This window comes from Hemicordylus capensis, chromosome 5, assembly GCF_027244095.1.
Source record: "Hemicordylus capensis ecotype Gifberg chromosome 5, rHemCap1.1.pri, whole genome shotgun sequence".
Lineage (NCBI taxonomy): Eukaryota > Metazoa > Chordata > Lepidosauria > Squamata > Cordylidae > Hemicordylus > Hemicordylus capensis.
Genome location: NC_069661.1, coordinates 122,787,091 through 122,810,250, shown reverse-complemented (window position 1 = coordinate 122,810,250; position 23,160 = coordinate 122,787,091). Strand labels below are relative to the sequence as shown.

General features: G+C 42.2%; 1 protein-coding gene and 1 long non-coding RNA gene across 21 annotated transcripts in view; one reads left to right on the top strand and one right to left on the bottom strand.

Moving 5' to 3' along the window:
• Nucleotides 1-23,160, top strand: part of JAKMIP1 (janus kinase and microtubule interacting protein 1) — a 212,443-nt gene that overhangs the window by 104,816 nt on the left and 84,467 nt on the right. For 13 of the 17 annotated variants that reach the window (XM_053251866.1, XM_053251862.1, XM_053251864.1 and 10 more), the window contains 6 exons: nt 4,072-4,173; nt 5,460-5,513; nt 7,115-7,180; nt 8,834-8,902; nt 12,016-12,093; nt 16,793-16,996. In XM_053251866.1, the coding sequence (XP_053107841.1) occupies nt 4,072-4,173; nt 5,460-5,513; nt 7,115-7,180; nt 8,834-8,902; nt 12,016-12,093; nt 16,793-16,996 (573 nt within the window). Of the gene's footprint in view, nt 1-4,071; nt 4,174-5,459; nt 5,514-7,114; nt 7,181-8,833; nt 8,903-9,577; nt 9,624-9,735; nt 9,775-11,920; nt 11,948-12,015; nt 12,094-16,792; nt 16,997-23,160 lie in introns of those variants that run through there. The other 4 variants (XM_053251861.1, XM_053251873.1, XM_053251872.1 and 1 more) reach the window with 4 other exon arrangements.
• Nucleotides 81-23,160, bottom strand: part of LOC128325940 (uncharacterized) — a 41,028-nt gene continuing 17,948 nt past the window's right edge. The window contains exons 1-5 of one of the 4 annotated variants that reach the window (XR_008307754.1): nt 9,747-9,845; nt 8,769-8,887; nt 6,179-6,363; nt 5,250-5,362; nt 1,203-1,626 (exon numbers count right to left, since the gene is read on the bottom strand). This is a non-coding gene — a long non-coding RNA (uncharacterized LOC128325940). Of the gene's footprint in view, nt 1,168-1,202; nt 1,627-5,249; nt 5,363-6,178; nt 6,364-8,768; nt 8,888-9,746; nt 9,846-23,160 lie in introns of those variants that run through there. The other 3 variants (XR_008307755.1, XR_008307752.1, XR_008307753.1) reach the window with 3 other exon arrangements.

The following is a 23,160-nucleotide window of genomic DNA, read 5'->3' as shown; positions in this document are numbered from 1 at the left end:
CACTGCTTTCTCTCGCTTTTTCCATCTATGAATTGGAAGCTTTGTCACAGAGGCCTCTATAGTGATGCAGGAGGCCTTCGGAGGAAGCCCATTTCTGGATGGGAGGGCAGATGTTGACAGGGTGGTCTCACTCAGCAAAGCAACTTGTTCTGTCATCTCTTCTAAGCATTTTCTCAGTCTGCAAATGGTCTTGTAGAGGCCCCTGTATCATCAGAGTGATCTCTAGAGGAAAGCTCTCATTCATAGATATGGAGACACCCTGCCCCCATGCCAAAATAATCTAGGATCTGCCTATGAAGCTCATTTATCATGGGCCCCCTCACACCTTGAGCTGACCCTCAGTGAATGATAGTGGTATTGTATCAAATTGCTTATTTTAAAAAATGTGAGCCCCATGTACTACGAGGGAGCCAAAATGTTACTTGGATGTTTTGAGAAGAATATAGGAAGTATTATCATGTTTGTACCATTACAATACATAATCCTGATCAAAAAGTGGTTAGTCTAACATGATTTGTATCTTTGGAGCAAATGTCACAAAACCAGTTGTAGTTTATTTGTAATTTTGCCTCTTGCATGACCTCAGAAACCTTGGCATATATAGCTTTCCATGGAGAGGAAAGCTTTCACCACATTGTCATGCTGTGTAGACATTCCACGTGTGTGTAACTGAAAAATGTTGGTTCTACTATTTTATTTAGCTAGTCTTGTTTGATGATCCTTGTATAAGGATCATGAACCTTTTAACAGGTATCATTACTTACCAGTATTAACTTGTCCACAAAGCCAGAACAACCACTGGACATGACTACAGGTTCATGAGAATCCTAATGGATGCAGATGAGGGTTTTTTAAACCAATTTTAGTCTAATTTTATATTTATCTTCCTTGACTGTTGTGGAAAAATTGGATTCCAGTGAGAACCTTGTCCATTGAGGAAGCAGCATAGCAGAGTCCATTCTTTTCATCTATGAGTTTCTAGGTTCAATCCCTATCATCCAGTTAGGGAGGTAGGAGGGCTGACAAGTGCCCGTGCCTGAGAACTTGGCAAGTTGCTGACTGTCTAAGCAGACAGTCCTGAGCTAGGTGGGCCACTGGTCTGACTCAGCTGCAGGCAACTTCACACATTCCTCTCACAAACGCCTTCTGGTTATCTTGGAAATCGGGCTGTGGATGGAATAGACATGAAAACAATCCAGGTGAAATCACTTTTCCCATTATTTTTTTATTCTGAGAGAGAGCAAAATCAAATCTTTTCTGTAAAATGTAGAAAAGCTCTCCCTGCTGATTAAAAAATATAAGTTGTTACTGGGTGCTTTGTTAATATAATCCAACTAGCATCTGTGGGGAGCATAGGGCAAAGATTCAGTTTTTGGATGCTACAATTAAGCCAGTTTAAAATTTCATCAAAGAAAATCTTATTCCTTTCTGGATTTATACTCCGTTCCTGATCCATATATTATATACAGATACCAATTTTTCCTCTTCTCCTCATCTTGTATTTGACGATACGCACAGCATTTAGCTCATCTTGTCTCATAAAACCTTGCTTGTTCTTGTGCTTTCATGGCCCTTGCAACTATTGCTCCTTTAATCACTTCATTCCATATGAAACTGCAATTTTGGCTGAAAGACAGAGCGTAAATATTTTTGGAAATCTGGGACCATGCCCTGCCAATTTGCACCTATAATGAGTTCCCCTTTTCACCACCAATTACTCTATGACAGTCTTGCCTTCCCCTTCTGTGGGCTGCAATGCATATATTTCAGAACTGCTGATTGTTTAGTACACACATTGCAATCACAGTTCAGCCTTAAGATCATACATGCTTTTGAGAAGCAAAACAAATAAACAAGAGAGGCCAGACTAGATACAATGTGTGAGTTCTATGATCACAAATCCCAATGTCTTTTCTTTTTCAAAAAGCAACTACAGAAGGGCCCAATTTGGATCTGGGCCATGGCATGGGAGGAGGGTGGTCTACCCTTTTCCCCGTACCACAGCCCTGATTCAAATCCTCCACCTCCCGCTAGTTACTTTTTGGAAAGAAAAAAAGACATTGAAAGTTCCAATCAGAGAGTTCACACATCACATCTAGTTTTGCCCTGAGACACATTAAGTTAACTCAGGGCTGCTCAACTTTGGCCCTTCTGCAGATGTTGGCCTACAGCTCTCATAATCCCTGGCTATTGGCCACTGTGGCTGGGGATTATGGGAGTTGTGGGGCTAACAGCTGGGGGGGGGGCACAATTGAGCAGGCCTGTGTTATCTCATCCCTCCTAGGTCCAGTGCACACAAACCTGTTGTGTGAATCTAGTGTATGCTTATTCAAACTGGCCACATGATAAAGCAAGCACCATGCAATGGCATTGACCCACATGATGCACAGCATTACGAAGCCATAACACTGCATCCCTGGACTGCTGCGGACTTCAAAGGCAATCCTGATGCTGCTTTGGGACAGCAACTGCAGGCTTCCCCATTGCTGCACATGGGGAAATCTGAGGAAACACTGCTCCTACAAATCACTGCTTCAAAACAGCATTGAGACTGCCTTTGAAGTTCGCAGCAGCCTGGGTGGGCAGCGTTATGGCTCTATAATGTGGGTCACCAAGTACATTTTTGTTACTAGCCATATGGCCAGTCTGAAAAGGGGTGATTTACTAGAGTCACACATCCCACTTGTGTACACATTGGCTCCTAGTTTTCTAGGTAATGTTTCTGGTTGTCTGTATCTACATTATGTCATAAACGAGTACTTAAACAGCTGATCTTTACTGAAAATATTCTGAATGATATTTTATCATATGCCTCCACAAAGTCACACAATAATGTGTTGCATCTTGAGTAGTGTTTGGATGCCCCTGCATAACTGATTGTTTTTGGAAAATGAGACTGGAATCCCAGTGCTTTTAAATCCTTGAATGCATTGAACTGTCCTTCAGTTCAATCTATGCATCACATGGAGCCCTGCCAACTGGAAAATATGAGTGCTCATTATTTATTGATTGATTGATTTGATTTGATTTGATTTTTTGCGTGTTGCATCCAAACCATTTTAATTACATTGAAGAATGTGATAAGCTTTGTAGCTTTTACCCATACTGAAATGTGGGTACCCTTGGCACCATACCTAATTAAATCCATGCTTGGGGCAGGTTTCAGTCTACATTCTAGTAGATGATAGATACGTAACCAGTAAATAAGTTTCTTATTTATATGTCACATAAATATTTAACCCAAGTTGACTTCTGTGGGAAGTGATTGATAAATCTAGGGCAAGTGAAGCATGGTAGTGTACTTTTAAGGGTGCACCTACTGTAATTCTAATCCACACCATTCAAGACACTACTGCATGCTACTCTAAATGAATAACTGTTTGGACCATGCTTTTCTGATTACATCTCTGCATCGTGAGATCAGGAATGGGTCTCAGGTTTGCTTCTTCCTCTATGTCGTCCTCCTTACTGCATGTAGAAGCTAACACCATAGCTGGGAGATCCCACATTTATTTGGACATATTATTTCACCTAACTACAAATTGAATCCAATATCATCCTGAGACAGCTCAGAAGCTGTGGTGCAAAAAACAAACAAACACCTTGCTGGTGGCTGCTATGTGATCAGCAGCAGCTGACTTGAATTGCATGTCTCAGATTTTCTCCACCCATTCAGCAGCTGAAAATACTTTCCTGTTGGGCTGTAGGACAAAGAAATCATGAAGGTGCCATTCTGCCAGGCCTGCTGCTACCTTTGCTAAACCTCTGAGCAAAGCTGATATTTGGCTTTTCCTCTCCCACCTTGAAATACCATAGCTTTCAGTTTTAAAAGAAAACACTGCTAATTTCATGTTCTAACTAAAAATAATCTTGCATGACCCCTTGTGCTGCTGTGTCAAGGTTGATTTGGAAGAGAACCCCCTTTATTACAGCCTCCTAGTTATGCTAACGTACGCAAACATAAATCCCATACAGGGTTGTTATTTTGCTTGGCTTGAAGGACATGAAGAAGAGAGGGTGGGTATCTCCTGTAACCGTAATGTTCTTGTTTTGAACAAAATCTTTCCTCAGGAGAGAGAACGAAGGTCACCAGCTTTTAACCTCCATATAACTGCCTTCCCTGAAAACAATGGAAGTGCACTTCAACTGTTCTGTCGTCAGGAGGGAATAAAGGTAGATGTGGATTTGTTGATTCTTGTGGGATACCTGAATGGTCAGAAATAGTAGGTGGGCCAAACCAGATATAATAACAGCAGCCACATTTGGTTAATCACATATTTGCCCTACTTATATCTTAAGTGCGTGGGGAGTTACACCAAAAGGGAGCACACAAGTGAAGGTGAACCCTTCTGCCTTATCTCTCTGTGGTCTGCCACCATAGCCCCTTTTCTTCCAACGTGTTTCTCTTTTGGAATTAGAACTGGGTTAAGGAGGGGGGAAGTCTGAATGATGGACCAGGGAGAGGTAAGATGAGGAGAGTTTGCCTCTCCTCCTCTGCATGCCCCTTTGAAGTTAAAACCACTCTCTACTCTAATTCATATGTCAATGGAGTAGACCAGTGATTCTCAAACTTGGGTCCTCAGGTGTTATTGGACTTCAACTCCCATAATCCCCAACCAAAGGCCACTGAGGCTGGGGATTATGGGAGTTGAAGTCCAATAACACCTGAGGACCCAAGTTTGAGAACCCTGGAGTAGACACATGATTTGAACAGACATAGCTGCCACCATCACATCTAGTTTGTCCCTGGAAGTTATGTGGCCTCTGCCTTTTCAAACATGTTTGTGAAAATGGCAGCCTCCATATCCCTACGAACTCCACATGGGATCTCAAGCATACTTACCACCTCGTCTTACATGCTGCATGCAGATTCCCAACCTCAGATGTTCACTGTTATGCGACAAGGCCTCTCACCTCACTATTACCACTAGTTTTGTTTTACTCAAATTATTTTTTTGATATTTGATCATTAATTTTGAAATTACTTTTCTCTGTAAAATGGGTGTGATGCCTCAAAGTCTGATTTTTTAAAAAAAAAAATCCTTAGCAAAAACCTTTTAATGATGTTCTTTGTTAGTGGTAGTATCATGGAGTTTGAAAAGGCTTCTTTGATTTTAATATTCATGATTTTCAGTTGCTGAACAAAAATAAATGAGAGTGAAGTATAGCAGAATATATATATATATATAAAATTCATAACACTGAGAATATTACACAGTTCAAAATTTAACTTTGAGAACAATTCTTACCTAAATTCCCTGCAATTAACTGGAGGAATTACTATTGTTTTGGAATGAGATGGGAATTTTGCTGTTAATGTTGGTTGAAGTCAGAATCTCTTCTACGTTGTCATTTTTCCAGCCTAGTTAATGTGGAAGAATTTGTAATGGTTAACGCAATTATGAATATATATGTGATTTGGATGCATTGAAAAATAAACATTGAAATTTCTTTTCCAGGATGTGAATATTTCTGAACTTATGAAGAAGCTAGATATCCTTGGTGATAATGGGGTAGCTAATGTATTTATTTACATAGTTCCAATTCTGTATTTGTTATAGTATGTCAGCAGGCATTTGGCAATGGAGGGGCGGGCAACATATGCCTGTAGGCTAAATGTCATCTTAAAAGATACATCTTGCTGATTCTCTGTGTCCCCTAGAATTCTGAGAATGTCAGCCTTTCATTTCAAAATGTAAATTTCTAGAACTCAAGATTTCAGGGATGTATTTGAAAATATGACAGCCAAAATATTAAAGGATCAGAATCAAGGAAACAATTAAAATGCCCAGATTCATCCTTCTTTTTTGTTTGGCTGTAATAGTTTAAGATTATATATCAATTTATTTATTTATTTTGTGGTCCAGATTTTCATGTTGGACAGCAACAGTTTCTGAACAAGAATATTGTAGAATTGATGCAGAATGTTTATCAGTTATAATTTAGTATCCACATGTTCCTGAAAGTCCTAAGCAAATAATATCTATAACATGCATCTAATATGTGTAAATTAAATGGCAGTCTTCTGGCTAAAGCTCTCTCTTACGTGGCTTTTCATATGATCAGGTTGTCCACCCTTCTACTACAATAAACAAAACATAAGACATTCTGTCACTGTGTATCTGTAAGGAAATAATAGTTTGCAATTCCTTATGTAAGGTGAGACTCTGGCTTGCACCTGTGCGTCAAATTCCAGGATTGGGCCTCTCCTTTTGTCAAATGTTTAAAAGGCACAAGTTCAAACATTGCAGGAGGTGATGCTTAGATGAGCAGTCAAAAGACTTAAATGGATAACCATGCATTCTCATGACTTCTCCAGTATTGCCTTGTTTTTTCATGCAATAGATCAGGATGAGGGAATCCCTATAAATAATGTAAATAAGCCTATAATTACAATAGTTACTGCCAGAGGTTTAACCTTTTGATACAAATCAGTAAACAAATTTCACAGAGAGTACTGAGCTGTTATCTTGTAGTGATCTGTAGCCTGCAGTGGAAGGAGCATTCAAAAATCAAATTTCTATCATTCAGCAATTTCTTACATTCAGGAGGCTAGGTTTATTAGGTATCGGAGCCTGCAGAATTTTACCTGCAGTTTCAGGATTTTAACCACTGCCTCAGGCTCTCCAGGGGAAGAAGATCTCAGGGTGAAAGAATCAAAAGGCTGGCCTATTTTCTTCTTGGCTTAAGAGATTTTGCCATTTGCAACCTCTCTCCTCTTGTCAATCATACTCTTCCCCTGACCAATCAGGTATCATCCCCTATTCCAGCAGGCACCACTTGGTTCTGGCCTATCCCACCAGCTTCTAGACTCCCCCCCACCCCCCCGAGTCTCAGGTTGTGACCCTCCAGGTACCTGGCAGCCCCAACTGAAGCCATGTTGCTCACAAAACAAGGCTCCCGTGGCCTTGGAAAAGCATTGACTTACAGCATACCCATAAGACAGAGTTGCTTCAACTGTCATTCCTGGCAGTGTGTTTTTCTTTGCCAAACTTTTTTAAAAAGTAAAAAAATGTTCATGTGCTCAACAATGCCTGCAACATAGTTCTCTGATTGTTTTTGGAGGATGGATTTATGCTGCATTGTAAAATCTCATGTGTTTTTTACGTTTTAGAATTTGAGGAATGAAGAACAAGTTGCAATAATCCAAGCTGGGACTGTACTTTCCCTCTGTGAAAAGGTAGAATTACATGAAGATTTGCTTCTCTGAGGCATGCAAGTTTCTATTCCATAAAACCTGTATTCCCCCTGCCCACGTGTCATTAAAAAAAAAATTTAAACCACTGTGCATGCTTGACTGGGAAGGAAGGCCAATATCCATAATGATTCTCCTGGGATAGTGAATTAACTGAAGTTACTAGCTGATAGCCATGACAGCCCAGAGTGATTTGGGACAACTGAAGAGTATGTCTTTTTTTAGACTATATAGGAACATAGGAAGAAGCCATATACTGAGTCAGACCGTTGGTCTATCTAGCTCAGTATTGTCTTCACAGACTGGCAGTGCAGTGGCTTCATATCTATGGGCCGTTGCGCCAAAAAAAAAAAAAAAGAGGTCACCATATCCAGGCTATATTAAAGGGTCACCTATGACAGCTACATTCATCTGGCAAGGGTTTTCCACCCCTGTGCAGTGGGTTACCATAGGGATTTGGAGTCTGGGACATCTAAGGCTGCAACAAGTAAAGTGTTGCAGGGGCATGGAGAAAAGGGCATGATTTCTCTGATTAGACATTGCAGATAGTTTGCCACATGGGGAAGCCACCCATGGCCAGCCATTTAAAGCAGCTCTAGCATGGCAGCTGTTGAATGGGCATTGCCCCAAGAAGGGGTACCTACAGCAGTTTAGCAGCCCACTGAAAAACGAAAGCTCCCCTTGAGAGATGCACAGAACAGATCAATAATCATGAGAATAGGGCGCACGTGTATACTGTCAGCAATGCAACGCTCACAACTCAAAACACACAGACAAATAATTTGCCTGACTTGCTTTCAACCCACATGCTAAATGAGTCACAATTAGGGCTCCAGGGATCTCTGTAAGAGCCTACAGTTGGATCACACAATGGCAAGTGCTCTTGGAAACAGCGTTTCCTCCTAGGAGCGATCTTCTGAAGTCAATTGGGGAAAATATTATCATGAAAACATAATTTGAGGTTGCTGTTGCTAGGATTTAGGCCTCTTCTGGGCCTTTGGCACAATGCTGCTATATCCTCTCAAGGCTGTGTCGCCCATAAGATTTTTAGGAGATACCCTCTGTTGTCCAAACTAAAGAAAAAACATGTTAAGTTCCATAATGGCTTGCATTTGCACTCATGTGGGAAATATGAGTTTCCCCAGTTTGTGAAGAACATAAATTATGAGCCCCTATTAAAGCAGAATGATAGCCAACATGCTGTAGTGGTTACAGAGTTAAAATAGGACTGGGGAGACCCAGGTTTAAATCCCCAGAGTCACGAAACTCACTGGTAGATTCTGGGCCAGTTACTTATCTCTCAGCCTAATCTGCCTCAAAGGGTTGTTGTGAGGATAACCATAACCATGTGGGCTCTTTGAGGGAAGAGTGGGATATAAATGTAAATATAAATAAAATCTGAAGCTGCCCAATGTATGGAAGATGGAATGAATCCATTTCAGTATAGGAGATACTATCTCATTACAACTAGTAATTGTTTTCAAATGTCCAAATCTAATGAGTTAATTAGTTGTTGAGTACAAAATTGAGCAATTAATAGAATTTAAGGCATATGACTTGAATCTTTACTTACCAAACGTTTGGCATAAGCTGTGTTGCAGCCTCTGATTTTATTTTGTCACCATCATTTTCATACAGTGGCTAAAACAAATAGAAGAGACTGAAGCTGCCCTCACTCAGAAGATGATTGACCTGGAAAATGAAAAGGTCAGAAAACTGTTAACCTTTCTTTTTTTCTTTTCTTTCTTTATTTTTGCAAATAATAGGGAACATGGATGCATGTTGCATTTTTCTGCTTAATATATACGAAAGCTATTCCCACAATCAGTAGAAAGCGGGCTAACGGAATCGAGCCCGGTGGTTCCAAGGCGGCTAGCCCGCCTAATTCCCCCACCCCTTACATGAGATTAACAGAGCGAGTGCCATATTAACCTCATTTTGTTCCTCGTGTGCCACCGCCACTGTGTGTGGTGACACATGAATAGACCCCTGACTGCAGCCAGCCTCCCAGCCTCAGGGGTCTTTCCAGAATGCGCAGGGCATCCTAGAACCTCTGGGGGCCAGACGGCCCCTGATCCCCGCAGCCTCCACCAGCTCTGTGACGGAGCCAGCAGTCATGTGGGTGGCTGATCCAGCCACCCAGGGCCTGGAGGCTGCTCGTCTGCGGGGAGACCAGGCTAAGCCCGCTCTCCCCGCAGACCCGCCAGAAGTTCTTCTCACTGATCGTGAGAAGAGCTTCATGGTTATATGCAACCATCAACAATGTATGTTTTCCTTAAACCTGACAGGGATATTCCATGACATATGGGCAACTGTCTGTTGGGGAAGTTTGTGGAGCTTGGTGTGAGGTGATTGTTTAACCCTGTTCTGTTTTTCTGCAAGGGTTGGTGGTCCCTACAAACAGTATAGGCCCCTCCACCCCACTAGGAACAGTGAGTGTCTTTACGTCAATTTTAGAAAGAGATATGTAGATTATTGCATGTTATATATATATATATTGCATGTCAATATATATGATACATATATATTTGGACGTACAGGATGTACTTACACCTCTGCAATAATGGGGCAGGAACTCCACACCTTAGCTGAGAGCCTTCTATCACATCAGCTAGTAGTTGAAAGGTTAGCCTGGCTAACAGATGACCTGTTGACACACAATGACACACATTGTGCATTTTAAAGGTATGTACAGAACAGTCTATCTCCCCTTATTTACTCAAAGCTGAATGCAAAGTCAAGGAGAACTGTTTGAAGTTATCTGAAACTTATTGTTGTGTCTGTGACGACTCATTTGTATGTGGAAGTCATCTCTTGATGTTGTTCTGATCAAGTGATGAACCATGTGTGAATCAGGCCCAAGGCATAAACTAAACTAAAGTGCTCCTAAGAATGTAAGAGCCCTGCTGGGTCAGGCCAAGGCCGACCTAGTCCAGTATCCTGTTTCCCACAGTGGCCTTCCAGATGCCTTTGGGAAGTCCACAAGTAGGATATGAAGGCATATTCCCTGTCCTGCCACTACTTACCTACAACTGCTATTCAGTAGGCACACTGCCCCTCCACTTTACATATAGGGACACCAGTATGGTTTCTTAATGCGACCCATCAAGACTAGTTTACATAAAGATCTTCATTACTCATGCACAGTAGCCCTTTTTAGATCTTTAAGTTCTGTGTAAACTTATACACGCAGATCAGTACTAGGGATGTGCAAACCAGTTCAATGTTGAACTGGTTTGACATCGAACTGGTTCGCTTTGACGGCTTGATGTCGAGCCGAACCCACCCACCCCCAGTTCAGCTCGACATCAGACCAACCCCCTCAACTTTTCGGAGGTGGGGGTGTTTTTGAGCTTTTTCTGTTTAAAAAAAAATATTATTGTTTTTACTTATCCCCTCCGGGGGGGCTTCTCCAAGGCTGCAGGATGATCTCCGGAGGCTCCCCCTCCCCCGCAGGCCTCCATTCTGCCTCAGATCACCCTGTTTGGGCGGTCCTTGACTTGCTCCAGGCCTCACCCCCATTGCGGTGGCCATTTTGGTGCAGAGGCCTGTTGGGCATGTGCCCTGCACTCCAACACTGGCCCACACTGCTTGGGGGGAGCTCCAGAGGGATTTAGGGGAGCTTCTGCCACACTACCACCACTGAATCCGGTAAGGTGCCCTCTCGCCACCTCCCCTCCCCCCGGCTGCCCTTAGAACCCTTTTAGAGACAGGATTCCCCTTTGCTCGTGAAGGGGAATCCTCACCAGATTCCTCTTTACAAGCAGAGCCCCTGGAACTGGGTTGAACCAGTCTATATCGGACTGGGCCCGGTCCAGTTCAAACTTGGACTGGCCGCCTTTTTCTGAGGCTGGTCCGGTTTGAGTTTGAACTGGTTCTACACACCCCTAATTTAAAAAAAACAAAACCATACAGAAATAAGGCACTAGCCTTCAAAACAACAACAGAACAGTTCTAATTGATTCTTAACTGACCAAGATAGAGACCTATTAACATATCTCATCATTCTTCTAGTGGCCAGAAGAGGTGACTGCGGTGCTAATAGCAATGCTTTAGAATTCTCAATTCCTACACTTTCTCCCTTATATGTCTTACCGGGAAGCTTGCTAAATCCTAAGCCAGGCTCAGTCACCATGCTTGCTGCTACTGCAGCACTGCCAAACCCTTGGTTGGTGTCTTCTATGATGCCTGGCTCACAGCCTGGCTCAACACAATTGAGAGCCTTGTTTTATTAGAGTTTCCCAGCACATGGAAAGAGCCTGTACATGTGTGTGCTCTGAATGCATAGAACCAATCAGCATGTAGAGGCTGGGGACAGGGACAAGGTGTGAAACAGAATAATGGAATTTTCCTGGAAAAGGGAAAAATGGAGTGGGGTGGGGGGAATCTTCAGGAGCAGCAGCAGAGTTAGCAGCCCTAATCATATAGTTAGAACTTTACCTGATGACAACTCATATTCAGTGCTTTTCTATGAAGCCAGTTCATACATTCAACTGTAAGTTATCAAGTGAACATTTCTGAACCAACCAACCTGCAGGATCAAGTGGAAAAGGTTTCAAGCCCCTAGCTGGGGGCTTCGTTGAAAAAACAAGGAGCCACTGTCTTCAGGTGTGCTTATGAAAAGGCATGCCATGGAACATGTTTTTAATAGTATTGTTTTCGACACTAAGTTATCTAACCATGAATATGCTCTGTGGCACACGCTTTCTCTCCCTCCTCTCTTAGATTAGTGATTAACACCTGACCTGCCCAAGCTTATAACCACTGCAACTGCTTTTGAGTTGAGCTAAAGAACAAACCCTTCCTTGTGTTTTACTCAGGACCTGTTCAGTAAACAGAAGGGTTATTTAGAAGAAGAACTTGATTACAGGAAACAAGCTCTCGACCAGGCTTACATGGTAGGAAAAGTGTGTGTGTACGCGTGTGTGATCAGTTTGAACAAAATACAATCATTTTAAAATATTGTATAAGCCTATATGTATACTGTCTCTTCTGCTATGTTAAGACACCAGAAACTGCCTAGGAAAAGAGAAGGAAACTATGGTTGCAAGAGCTGGGCTCAAACTACTAACAACACTAGTCAAAATCAAGTAACTTCTTCATGGTTTTTTTCACCTTGCCTAGAAATAACATTTATTTCTAGCCTTTCCAAGTGCAGAAACAAAGTACTACTAAACTTTCCTTAGTGTACAGGTAGATATGAAATGCTGGCCTAATTCTTACTGAGCTGGAAAACCTATGTCTGGGCTGTATAGCTTCAGACTGTAGGGGTAGGGACTCACATGCTGGAATGCTCACCAAACACTTATCACAGTGTTTGTCATCAAACACTCCCCTCTTCCCAGGCTACTTTCCCATCTACTGTGGTAAAATATGGGTATCTGCAAGTTTTTATATTGCCCCCCCCCACCCCCACACAAGTAGGAACGCAGCTTAGGGTGGGGGGAAATGTAACCTCAAAAACAGCCTGTGTGGAAAGGGCGCTAACAACCCCTTCTCCAGCAGGACTGTTGCAATCAAATTTGCAGGACTTCCAAGCATATATATTTCTTTAACAAAAGTACTAGGAGATCTATCATGAGTAACATGCATTTAGGCCCTTTGAACCAGGACTTAGGTTCTTTGAGCTGAGCCCCAAAAACAACTAGCAACATGTAAGAGTGGATTGGAAAGGCTTCCCCTGGTAACTGATTCTACAGTACAATCTCTTGGTGAGCAATAGCTCACCCTGTGAATTAAGGCATGTTTCTCCATGTCGTCATATATCCCTGGGATAAAAGTTTGCAATCTGAAAATTCTTCTGTCAGGGCAGTTGTATATGCATTAAACATCTTCACAACTCAAGACAGTCACATGGGGAGCCATTTCAAGCAGTTTTAGGAACATAGGAAGCTGCCATATACTGAGTCAGACCATTGGTCTATCTCGCTCAGTATTGTCTTCACAGCCTGGCAGCGGCTTCTCCAAGGTTGAAGGCAGGAATCTCTCTCAGCCCTATCTTGGAGACGCCAGGGAGGAAACTTGAAACCTTCTGCTCTTCCCAGAGAGGTTTCATCCCCTGAGGGGAATATCTTACAGTGCTCACACTTCTAGTCTCCCATTCATATGCAACCAGGGTGGACCCTGCTTAGCCAAGAGGACAAGTTATTGTCCAAAGAAGACAGCAAGAATGTGTGGCTAACATTCCCAGGATTCCTGGATAATAGAATCTGGTGTTTTTACCTCAGAATAACAACATATGCATTTTGAGTGTGTAAACCACAAATTCTTGGTTACTTGTTGTTCCCCTGATATCTAATCTCTCTATGCTGTAGTTTGATAATGCAATGGATGCCAAATATGTGAGAGGTATTGAGGGAACATATTTAAAATCCTAAAGCTGGTTATTATGTTTTAGTTCTTCATCAGTGTGGTCAGGGAAAGATATAATTCCCTTTCTTCACACACAAGTCAAGGTGGGTGTTGCCCTGTTCAACAACAGCAAGGGAAACCCATGTTAGAACTCCTGGTCAAATATGCTGCTCCATTTGAATGATACTGCATAACTTCCAAGAGCCATTTTCTATCCATTACATGCCACCCATCACTCAGACTGGCAGTTCTTTGAAATAGGAGACAAAACCATAGGGTACAAGATGTCTTATTGTGAGGTTAGCAACCAGTTATTATTTTACTGGCCTGTAAGTGCAACATTAGCCAGTATCATGTTCTAGGAAGCCAAGAAGTGCTGGAGACAGACCAAGAAAATGTCATTAGTATTCAGTTCACCCCACACCTTCAGATTCTATTAGGGATGTGCGTTTTCGTTTTGGATACAAAATGTTTTGTGCACAAAACAGGCCATTTCGGCTGTTTTGTAGCCAAAATAGCCAGCATGGTATAGTGGTTAGAGTGCTGGACTAGGACCGAGGAGACCCGAGTTCAAATCTACATTCAGCCATGAAACTAGCTGGGTGACTCTGGGCCAGTCACTTCTCTCTCAGCCTAGCCTACTTCACAGGGTTGTTGTGAAAGAGAAACTCAAGTATGTAGTACACCACTCTGGGCTCCTTGGACGAAGAGCGGGATATAAATGTAATAATAAATTGCATTTGGGGTGGGGGGGTGTGGATATGCATGACCTTTGGAAATCTGCCTGGTTCTTTGCAAAGCTCTGCTGTTGTTGATGTGTGATGTTGATGTTATTTGGGGTGGATTTGGGGCAGAAAGGGGGCTTTGGGGGCAGAAGAATGGGTCAGGTGGTAGTGCCCCACTGGGTACCTGCTGCTACCCAGATTCCAAAGGAGTTTGGAAAAGGACTGATTTTTAAAGAATTCATGAAGTTGACATGTCTTTGGGGCACATTTGGGGCAGAAAGGGGGCCTTAGGGGCAAAACAGTGGGTTGGGTGGCAGTGACCCAAGGGGTGCCTGCCACAACCCAGATTCCAAAGGAATAGAGCAAAGGGCTGATTTCTTAGGAATTGTTGACGTTTACGCGGCTTTAAGGTTTTCCCCCATAGGGAATAATGGAGGTTTCTGCAGACCCATAACTCCACCTGGGGGGCACTGGGGTGGCCAGGAGTGAGTGGTGGTGTAGTGCACATAGGGTGCCAACCACCCACATGGGTTGCTAACCTATGGGGTGCCGGGTTCTGTTGTTTCTGAGGTGTTCTGAGTGTAGATTCTCTGGTAGCATATGAGATGTTCTACAACAATGAATCCACTCTCATATGCTATCAGAGAATCTACACTCAAAACATCTCAGAAACCAGTACCCCATGGGTTAGCAACCCATAGGGGTGGTTGACACCTTATGTGCTCTACACCACCACTCGCTCTGGGCCACCCTGTTGCCCCCCAAGTGTAGTTATGGGGCTGCTGAAATATCCATCATTCCCTATGGGGAAGAACTTTAAAGATGCATAAACTCCATTAAATCTTTAAAAATCAGCCCTCTGCCTAATTCCTTTGAAATAATTCTGGCAGCTTTCTTGCCCCCACTGGGCACTACCACCCACCCTACTCTGCTCTGGGCCACCCCTTTCCCCCCGACATGAAAGCTATATTTTTGCTGAAACCTCCATTATTCTCTATGGGAAAAACCTTAAACTTCAAAAATTCACCAAAAATCAGTGCTTTGCCCAATTCCTCTGAAATTTGGGTGATAGTTTCCACCCATTGGGTACTACCACCGCCACCCACTAGTTTTGCCCCAGGGCCATTTTTTAAAATCCAAAGCGTTCTGGATTTGGATTTTGCAATTTCGAACAAAGAACAAAATTGGAGTGTTTCGGATTGGCTGATTTCAAACAAAGAACAAAATGGGGATGTTTCGGATTTGGGCCAAAAACAAAACAGAAAAAAAAAAGCACAACCCTAGATTCTATTCCATGAGCTGCTAGATTTCACCCTGACTTTGACCCTAACCTGCTATGTGATGCATTGACTTCATTTCCTGGCCCCACTCATAAGCCATTATTTCTAAAATAAATAAAAAATGGCAGTGTGTTGTTGGCATTTAACTTTGGTCAGTGGCTTGTGGAAAATATGATGAATTAGACTGGGGCCACTGCTTGGAGTTCTGCTAACTTGCAAATGTGGGACTCTGCACTGAATAGGAAGCTTGTTATTAGGATGATTTTGCTCAGGATTCTTCTGCCTGGATGAAATACAGAGCCATAATCCAATGGCATTTTGCTGACTGCCCTGCAGTCTCAAGAGTATGTATTTTGTTTTCTTTCAAAGCTGGTAACAATTGCTCTGAGGATTTATGTGTTGATACACCACTGTTGTATGCCAAGTCATGAAAGTGGAAGCCAGTTGCTTTTGGCTATGGACATACATCTCCCAGGATCTTGCTTCTGACAGAAGTATATAGTTAACTAGGGCAAAATTTAAAAATACTGGCATACCCATGGCATTACAACATATATTTTAATGTAGGGGAGAATTCCAGTGAGGAAAATACAAAACTGTAACTTCCACTGGGCTCCTGTTGCTTACCACTTTCTGTTGGTGGTTGACTGTACTGATAGGCTTAACAATCCACAGGAAACAAAGGAGTCTCTAGTTCATCAGTCGCAAAGGGATTTTCTAATCTGATCTGCTTTGAACATATGATGCTACCTTATACTAAGACAGACTACTGGTTCATCTTTCTCAATGTTATCTGTTCTGAGTGACAGCAGCAATCCAGGTTCTCAGGTGGAGGTCAATTCCCAGCCATGCTACCTGAGATCCTTTGGACTGGAGATGCCAGGGATTGAACCTGGAACCTTTTGCATGCAAAGCATGTGCTCTGCCACTGAGCTGTGGCTCCTCTCCATGTTCTCCTTTTGCACAACTTGGTGACAAGTCTGGTTGACTGAGCAAATCACTCCATGAACAATGGCACAGTGCCTGTACTGTAGCAGAGTCTTGTGCGCACTTCACATGGAATGCTCTTCACTTGCTTCTGACACTTGGCGGCTGCTTCTCTGCTGTTGAATCGTGTCCTTGTACTCCGCAGGCTTCCCTCCACCCCATGTGCATTACTGTTGTTGCCGCTCTTGTTGTGTTGTGTTGGCTTTCCGTATTCAAACGGGAGACTGTTTTGTATGTGATTTGGGTTGCATTAGAAAATCCAGGAGCTGGAAGCCACACTTTATAATGCTCTGCAGCAGGAGTCGGGGAAGAGAGTGAGCGAGTCCTTGAATGAGGCCCAGAAGGACGACTTGCGCACCGCAGTGGAGAAGGTGCGGAGGCAGATCATGAGGCAAAGCCGTGAGTTTGACAGCCAGATCCTGCATGAGCGCATGGAGCTGCTTCAGCAAGCCCAGCAGGTAACCTAGCACTCTGCATGCCCAGGCACCATGTGTCTATCTCCACTTTAACTACAACCATTTGGGGGCTTCTCAATCATTTTCCGTTCATTCGGCCAACATTCTTAAGGTTCTCAGTCGTCCGGTCTTGGTTAAGGGCCTTTATGATGTATACAAGTCAAAGCAGACAAAATGGCCCCCATATCCCAGTTTGAAATGTAATCCTATCCCCTCCCTTGTAATCGTAGGACTAATTTTTATGCAGACACTAAGCTCTACTCACAGTCTGCAGAAGGCATGCCTGAACAGGTTGTGGTGAGGTGTTGAAACAGAGGAAGGAAAATGAAAACCAACTGCTTTCTGATAGACTGAGTCGTATTCATTATAAAATATTTTGTAATGTATCTGGCAAAGCTGGAAAAGAACATACCATAGTTGCCAAAACAATGACAGCTGCACCTCCTTCTAGGAAACTGGCAAAGTACCTATCAGATTAGTAAAATGCTGTGGTAAAGCATTAGTTGAAACCAGTAGCCAAATGAGACGAAGATTACATGGCATATATAGCAGCATGCCTGCAATGTCTGATTATTTGGCAAATTTGTCAGATGATGATGATCATCATCATCATCATTGTGTTGTTATTTTAATTTAGGATACCACCATTCATCCAATGACCCCAAGATAGTTTGCAGTGTAGTAAAACACTTTAAAAAATGATTATGATTCTATGAAGCATCAGATTATGTTTGCTTTGGGGTACCCTATATTTTTCCTAACCTGAGGGTTGGGCAGAAAGATGTATGGCCTGGTATAGGGAGTGGGTCACAGGATTGTGCATTGCCCTCTCTTGCAACAATTTCCTCTCAATTCAGTATTATGTCTGTTCCAACGCTGCTCCTAATCGAAGATTTGAAACTGTAGTTTATGATTGTTTTAAGTATCTTTAATTTCACTTGTTTGGGGATTTGTGTTTTACTATAGACACTTCCAAGAACAGAGATAGCAATAATGCTTTCAATAGGGCTTCGAGCCAATCTACACATTACATGGGAGATCAGCGATTGGATCTCCCAATATATTTTTCTTTCCATTATAAAACAAAAACAAAAACCCAAGCTTCTCTTAGCTACAAAGGGGAAAACCTAATAGGTATTTTTCCTTCTCCAGCTAAGCTTTGGGAGGGTGATTTGCAGCGGGAAGGGGTTCAGCTTCCTTCCTCTGTGACATGGTCTTGATCCAAAACACCTCCCCATCACTGCTTTTAGTGAGAGGATAAAAACTGGAGTTCTGATCACTTATCTCCCACATAACAAGTAGCTTAGTCATTAGTAACAACTAACATCTGCTGGATTATATCCAATATAATACATACCACATTTTTGGCCCTAGTTTGTTTAAGAAGTGATCCCTGCAGCTTCCAGCTTTCTTCTATGCAGAAGGTGAAGTTAGTGCTTCAGATTTATTCTATAGATTAGAGTAATGCTCTTATTGTGTAACAGGTAAAAGGATTATCCTGGTAAATGGTTGAGCGTAAAGGGGAGGGCAGGAAGTCAAATTACCTGCTGTTTATGTACAGAGAGGTTTTGAGAACTGGAAGTCAAGTTGCACCTTCCTTGTGGTTTATTTCTGCCATGCTGATCAACTTGAGGTTGTGCCAGATCTTGGATTTTTAAGTCAAACAAGATGACACTTGGCTGTGTGGACTTCAGTGTAGTTCTGCAGCTGAATATCTTTCTGAGAAGGGTGTGTGTTTTAAAAGGTTAATAATAGAAAGCCAAATGTCACACATGCTTTGTGTTAAAATTGCAATTTGCAACTATCTATATGGTGTTGAGAGTGAGTTCATCCTAATACATAAAAGTGTTAATACCTGGGATACAATCAATAAGCCAAATTTAAATACCATTTACTGAAGTGCTGTTTTGTTGTGCCTTATTCTTTTGTAAGGTGTTAATAATGCACTATTTTAATCAAGTGTTTTAATTGTATTAAGGTATCTTGAATGTTATGCAATTTTTTACTTTGATAGGTTTGTTGCCTTTTAATTGGGTCATCATATTGATTTTTCATCATTCATTCGGACAGATCTTGTAAAATATTAAATTATTGCTGAGATGAGATTCATTAGAATGTTTCTTCAGTCAGTAATATTAAAACCATCTTCAATATCATGTTAAAGATTTGCTCACATTTCTGGGTTTGTTTTTGTTTTTGCTAATAAATATGAGTGCTTGCTTTAAAAAATATTGTGTATGAAGGATCCGAGGGAAGTTTTGTTTTTGTTTTTTAATGTTTGTAGCTCTGTGCAGTATAAAATTCTACAAAATATTAACGCATCGTGATTTAGACTCCCACACATGCACAATGCTCTATGCAAGCAGGAACTGCTGCCCTATGCTCTTGGGTATCATAACAGTTCCACAGACACACTTCCATTATGCAAATGTGAGCCATCCGTGAGGTTATAGAAACAAAGGTGCTCCTTCTCTCAAAAAGATCTATGTGCACAGTGGAGCCACAGGTGTTGAGGCAGCCATATTTGTTGTTCACTCTGCTTTATTCACATCTTAAATGGGGAGAGGGTCTAATTTTTATAATAGGGATGTGAAAGTCTGGTGGGGGAAACAGGTTTCCTCCCATCTTTTCCCTTAAGGCCAGAGATAGAAAAATGTGAAACATTTGGAAAATTGGGGGTGGGGGGACAGACCTCTTATGAAATATTTTCTCTTTTAGAATGATGTATGAAAATCTTTGCAAGATAAGGTTTTAAAATATGATCACTTCCTGCCCATTGCTCTTTATGAAAAACATATGAAAATGTTTTATGTAAAAATATTAGATAATTACAATTCTAATCCAGTATAATATAGACTTATATATAACTCTCAAATCCCAGGTGTGTTTCAGCCTTTGACTCTCACAGGACACGTCTTTACTAGAGGAATGCACCGCCCTAGGCTTTTCCTTGGGCCCTTCTTTGCTTGTGATTGGTTCTGGCAGTTATCCTCTTTGGTCTGGAAATTGGTAGATATTATCCCTGTGCAATTGGAATCTCCAGTTGTGACACAATCACAACCCCCGCCCCCAGCTGGACACTCCAGACATCAGCAGGCAGTGTTTACTTTTTCCAGTGTGGGCGTAGAAGTTGCGCACAGGAAGCTGGGGGGGGGGGCATGTGGGAACACCAGGAGACCATGCATGGGAACTTCTGGAATCTGGGGATTCCAGAAGGCTGGGAAGGCTTGAGGGAATGCTGGGAAAGTGCACACAGGATGCTGGTAAGGTGTAGTCCCCAGGCACCCATGGGGAAGTTCTGGGAGAAACTACAGTCACGAAATGTCCCTGTGAGCCTGCCAGTCATTCCGTGTGAACCTTCCCAGTGTCTTGTGGGTGACTTCTGGTTCCAGCAAGAAGCCCCCATCCATGCCAGAAAAAGCATCTACTGCTTGGTGCTATCCACACTGAAATGTTCACCTCCAATGCAGTGGCGGTAGCGCGTTTGTATCAAAATCAGGGATCCCAGTTGTGCAGGCCTGGTAGATATACTATCTAGTCAAGGCTATCCATCTGTTGGACTACAACCCCCATCATCTCCAGACACAATAAATTGTGGTTGGGGATGATGGGAGTTCAAGAATAGCTGGAGAGTCAAGGTTGCTTACCCATGATCTAGCTGATTTGCTCTGTCAGCTTGTGTGGATAAAGTTAAAAGAAAGTCAAAGGGGACAGATCTTCAAGAGGCTTATTGTGGTAGCAAAGCCGAAGAAGAAACCTAATCTTTTAAACTGGGTAGTCTGGAATCTGCCTCTTCCTGGTTCTATCCCACCTCACCTTGGCACCCAGTTTCGTACAAGGAAGTACATAAACTGCATCTGTTTTATAGCTGCTTCCCCCATACACACACACACAAGGAAATCTTATGTAGATTTATCTAAAGATTTACAACAACTCCATTTTCTGCTTCTCCATTCCCTCCCTTTTCCTTTCTGGTTCTATGCGCCACCCCGCCACCCCTCCACAGGATACCCCTGGGATAAATGTCCTAACATACTGTAGAAGATTATTGGAAAGAATACAATATCCCTCCTCTTTATAAGAAACAAAATTTGAATTGATTTAAAATTAAGTGACAAGTCTTGAAGTCTTTTAGATGGTTTCCTGTCATGCACACTTCTCCAAAGTCTTGGGTTCTCTTGCACAGTTGCTGTTTGTTCTTCTGGTACCGAGGATTGTCCATCACTTTCATCAGCTTCTTCTGCGAGGTCAAAACTGGAGGCAAGATCAAATTCCTCTTAAGTTCCTCTCTTAAGATCAGACTCCCTTCCCTCTTGAAGGGTATTTATGTTTTTGTTGCTTCTCTCTTACCCAATAATGAATCCCTGCATCCTCAGGGTGAGATTGCACTTGTAACTCCATCCGTTGTTGCCAGGGTAAGTTTAGTGGAAGCTTGGTGAGGTCCAAAATGTTATTTTCCTGTAGTAGAATGAGGAGTAGTTTGATTAGCAAATAGTTTCACAGACTGCCTCTTTCCAGGGTTGTTGTTGCACAGTAGCGAGTTGTAAACTTTCTTTAACTAATCTGTTCATTCTTTCCACTAAGCCATTCTCTCAAGGATGGTACAAGGAAATAGTATGTGTTTTATCTTGTGGTTATGCAAGTATTGCCCCATTTCAAATGAGGTAAGCTGTGCCCCATTGTCAGTCACTAGTTCTTCAGGAAGACCTTCCCTCGCAAAAACTACAGCTATGGACTGGATCACCTTGTTTGTAGTAACGTTAACAGGAAATGAAACTTCTGGCCACCTGGAATAGTAATCCACCATCACTATAACAAATCTTTGCTTTGCTGGTTGATTATCAAAAGGCCCCATTATATCCAGGGTAAGTTTTTTCCAGGGACCATTGGGATACTCTACTGGAGTCAAGGGGGTAGTAAAAGTCTTCTGCGATTTGTCAGATACAGCACAAGCCATACAGTGCCAGATTACATTTTCAATGTGTTTGTCCATATCTGGTCACCAGAAACTTTCTGATTTTCCTTTTAGTCAAGTTCATGCCCAGCTTATCTTTGTGGGCAATTTTGATCACTTTTGCTTGTAAGGAGGTTGGCACCACCAAACAATCAATCCTCCACAGCAGTTCATTGAGAAAGAGGCAACTCACTCACTCCATGCATGTATGGTTGAAAATGTTCCGGTACCATGTTTTTGCAGGGCCAACCATTAGTTATGTAAGGTGTAAGTTCAGTAAGCACTTGATCAGCTCTGAGAGCTGCTTTCCATTCAGAAGACATGATAACTCCATGAGTGGATAAAGCTATTGGTGCCATTACAACTTTCATTTTTGTCCTCTGGGATCTGCTCTTGGCTTGGAGGAGGAAGTAAACAATCAGCAGTTGTTTTCTGAAGACCTGGAAGATATTCCATCTGGAAACCAAAATCCATAAGTCTGGTGATCCATTTGCTTATTCTTGGGCTCGACTTGATCCCCGAGTAGTAAATAAAGCAGATAGGGGTTTATGGTCTAACCATACAGTGCCCCACAAGTGAGTCCTTTAGTGCCTCACTGCCCAGAAACATGCTAGAAGTTCTTTTTCAGTGAGAGAAGACATCTTCTCTGATACACTAAGCACTCTGGAAGCAAAGGCAAATGTAACTCCCCTGTCCCCTTTTTGCTGGGTCAAGACCCAAACCATATTCAGAAGCATCAGTGGTTACAATAGTGTGCCTGCTGGTGTCAAAAGAAGTGAGAGCAGGACTTTCAGCAATGCCTGATTTGATAGTCTGAAAACCAGTCTTGCAAGAAGCATCCCAGTTAAATGCTACATTCTTTTTAAAAAGAAGACGCAATGGAGCAACTTTTGAGGCAAATTGTCTAACAAATTTAGAGTAATACAGAATCCTAAAATGGAGCGAAGTGCATCCTTGTTATGTGGTTCTGGTGCTTCCCAAATAGTTTTCTCCAAGTCTGTTTGCAGATGTATGCCACTATGAGATACTGTGTGTCCCAAGTATGTCACCGAGTGTGTGCAAAACCGACATTTCTCTGCAGAGATAGTAAGTTCGTGTTGTCGGAAGTTTCTTAAGACTTTTCTCAGTTTACCATCACACTCCTTGATGTTTCTGCCATATACTAAAATGTCATCCTGAAAGTAAGTGATTCCATTTGTAGTCTCAAAAATTG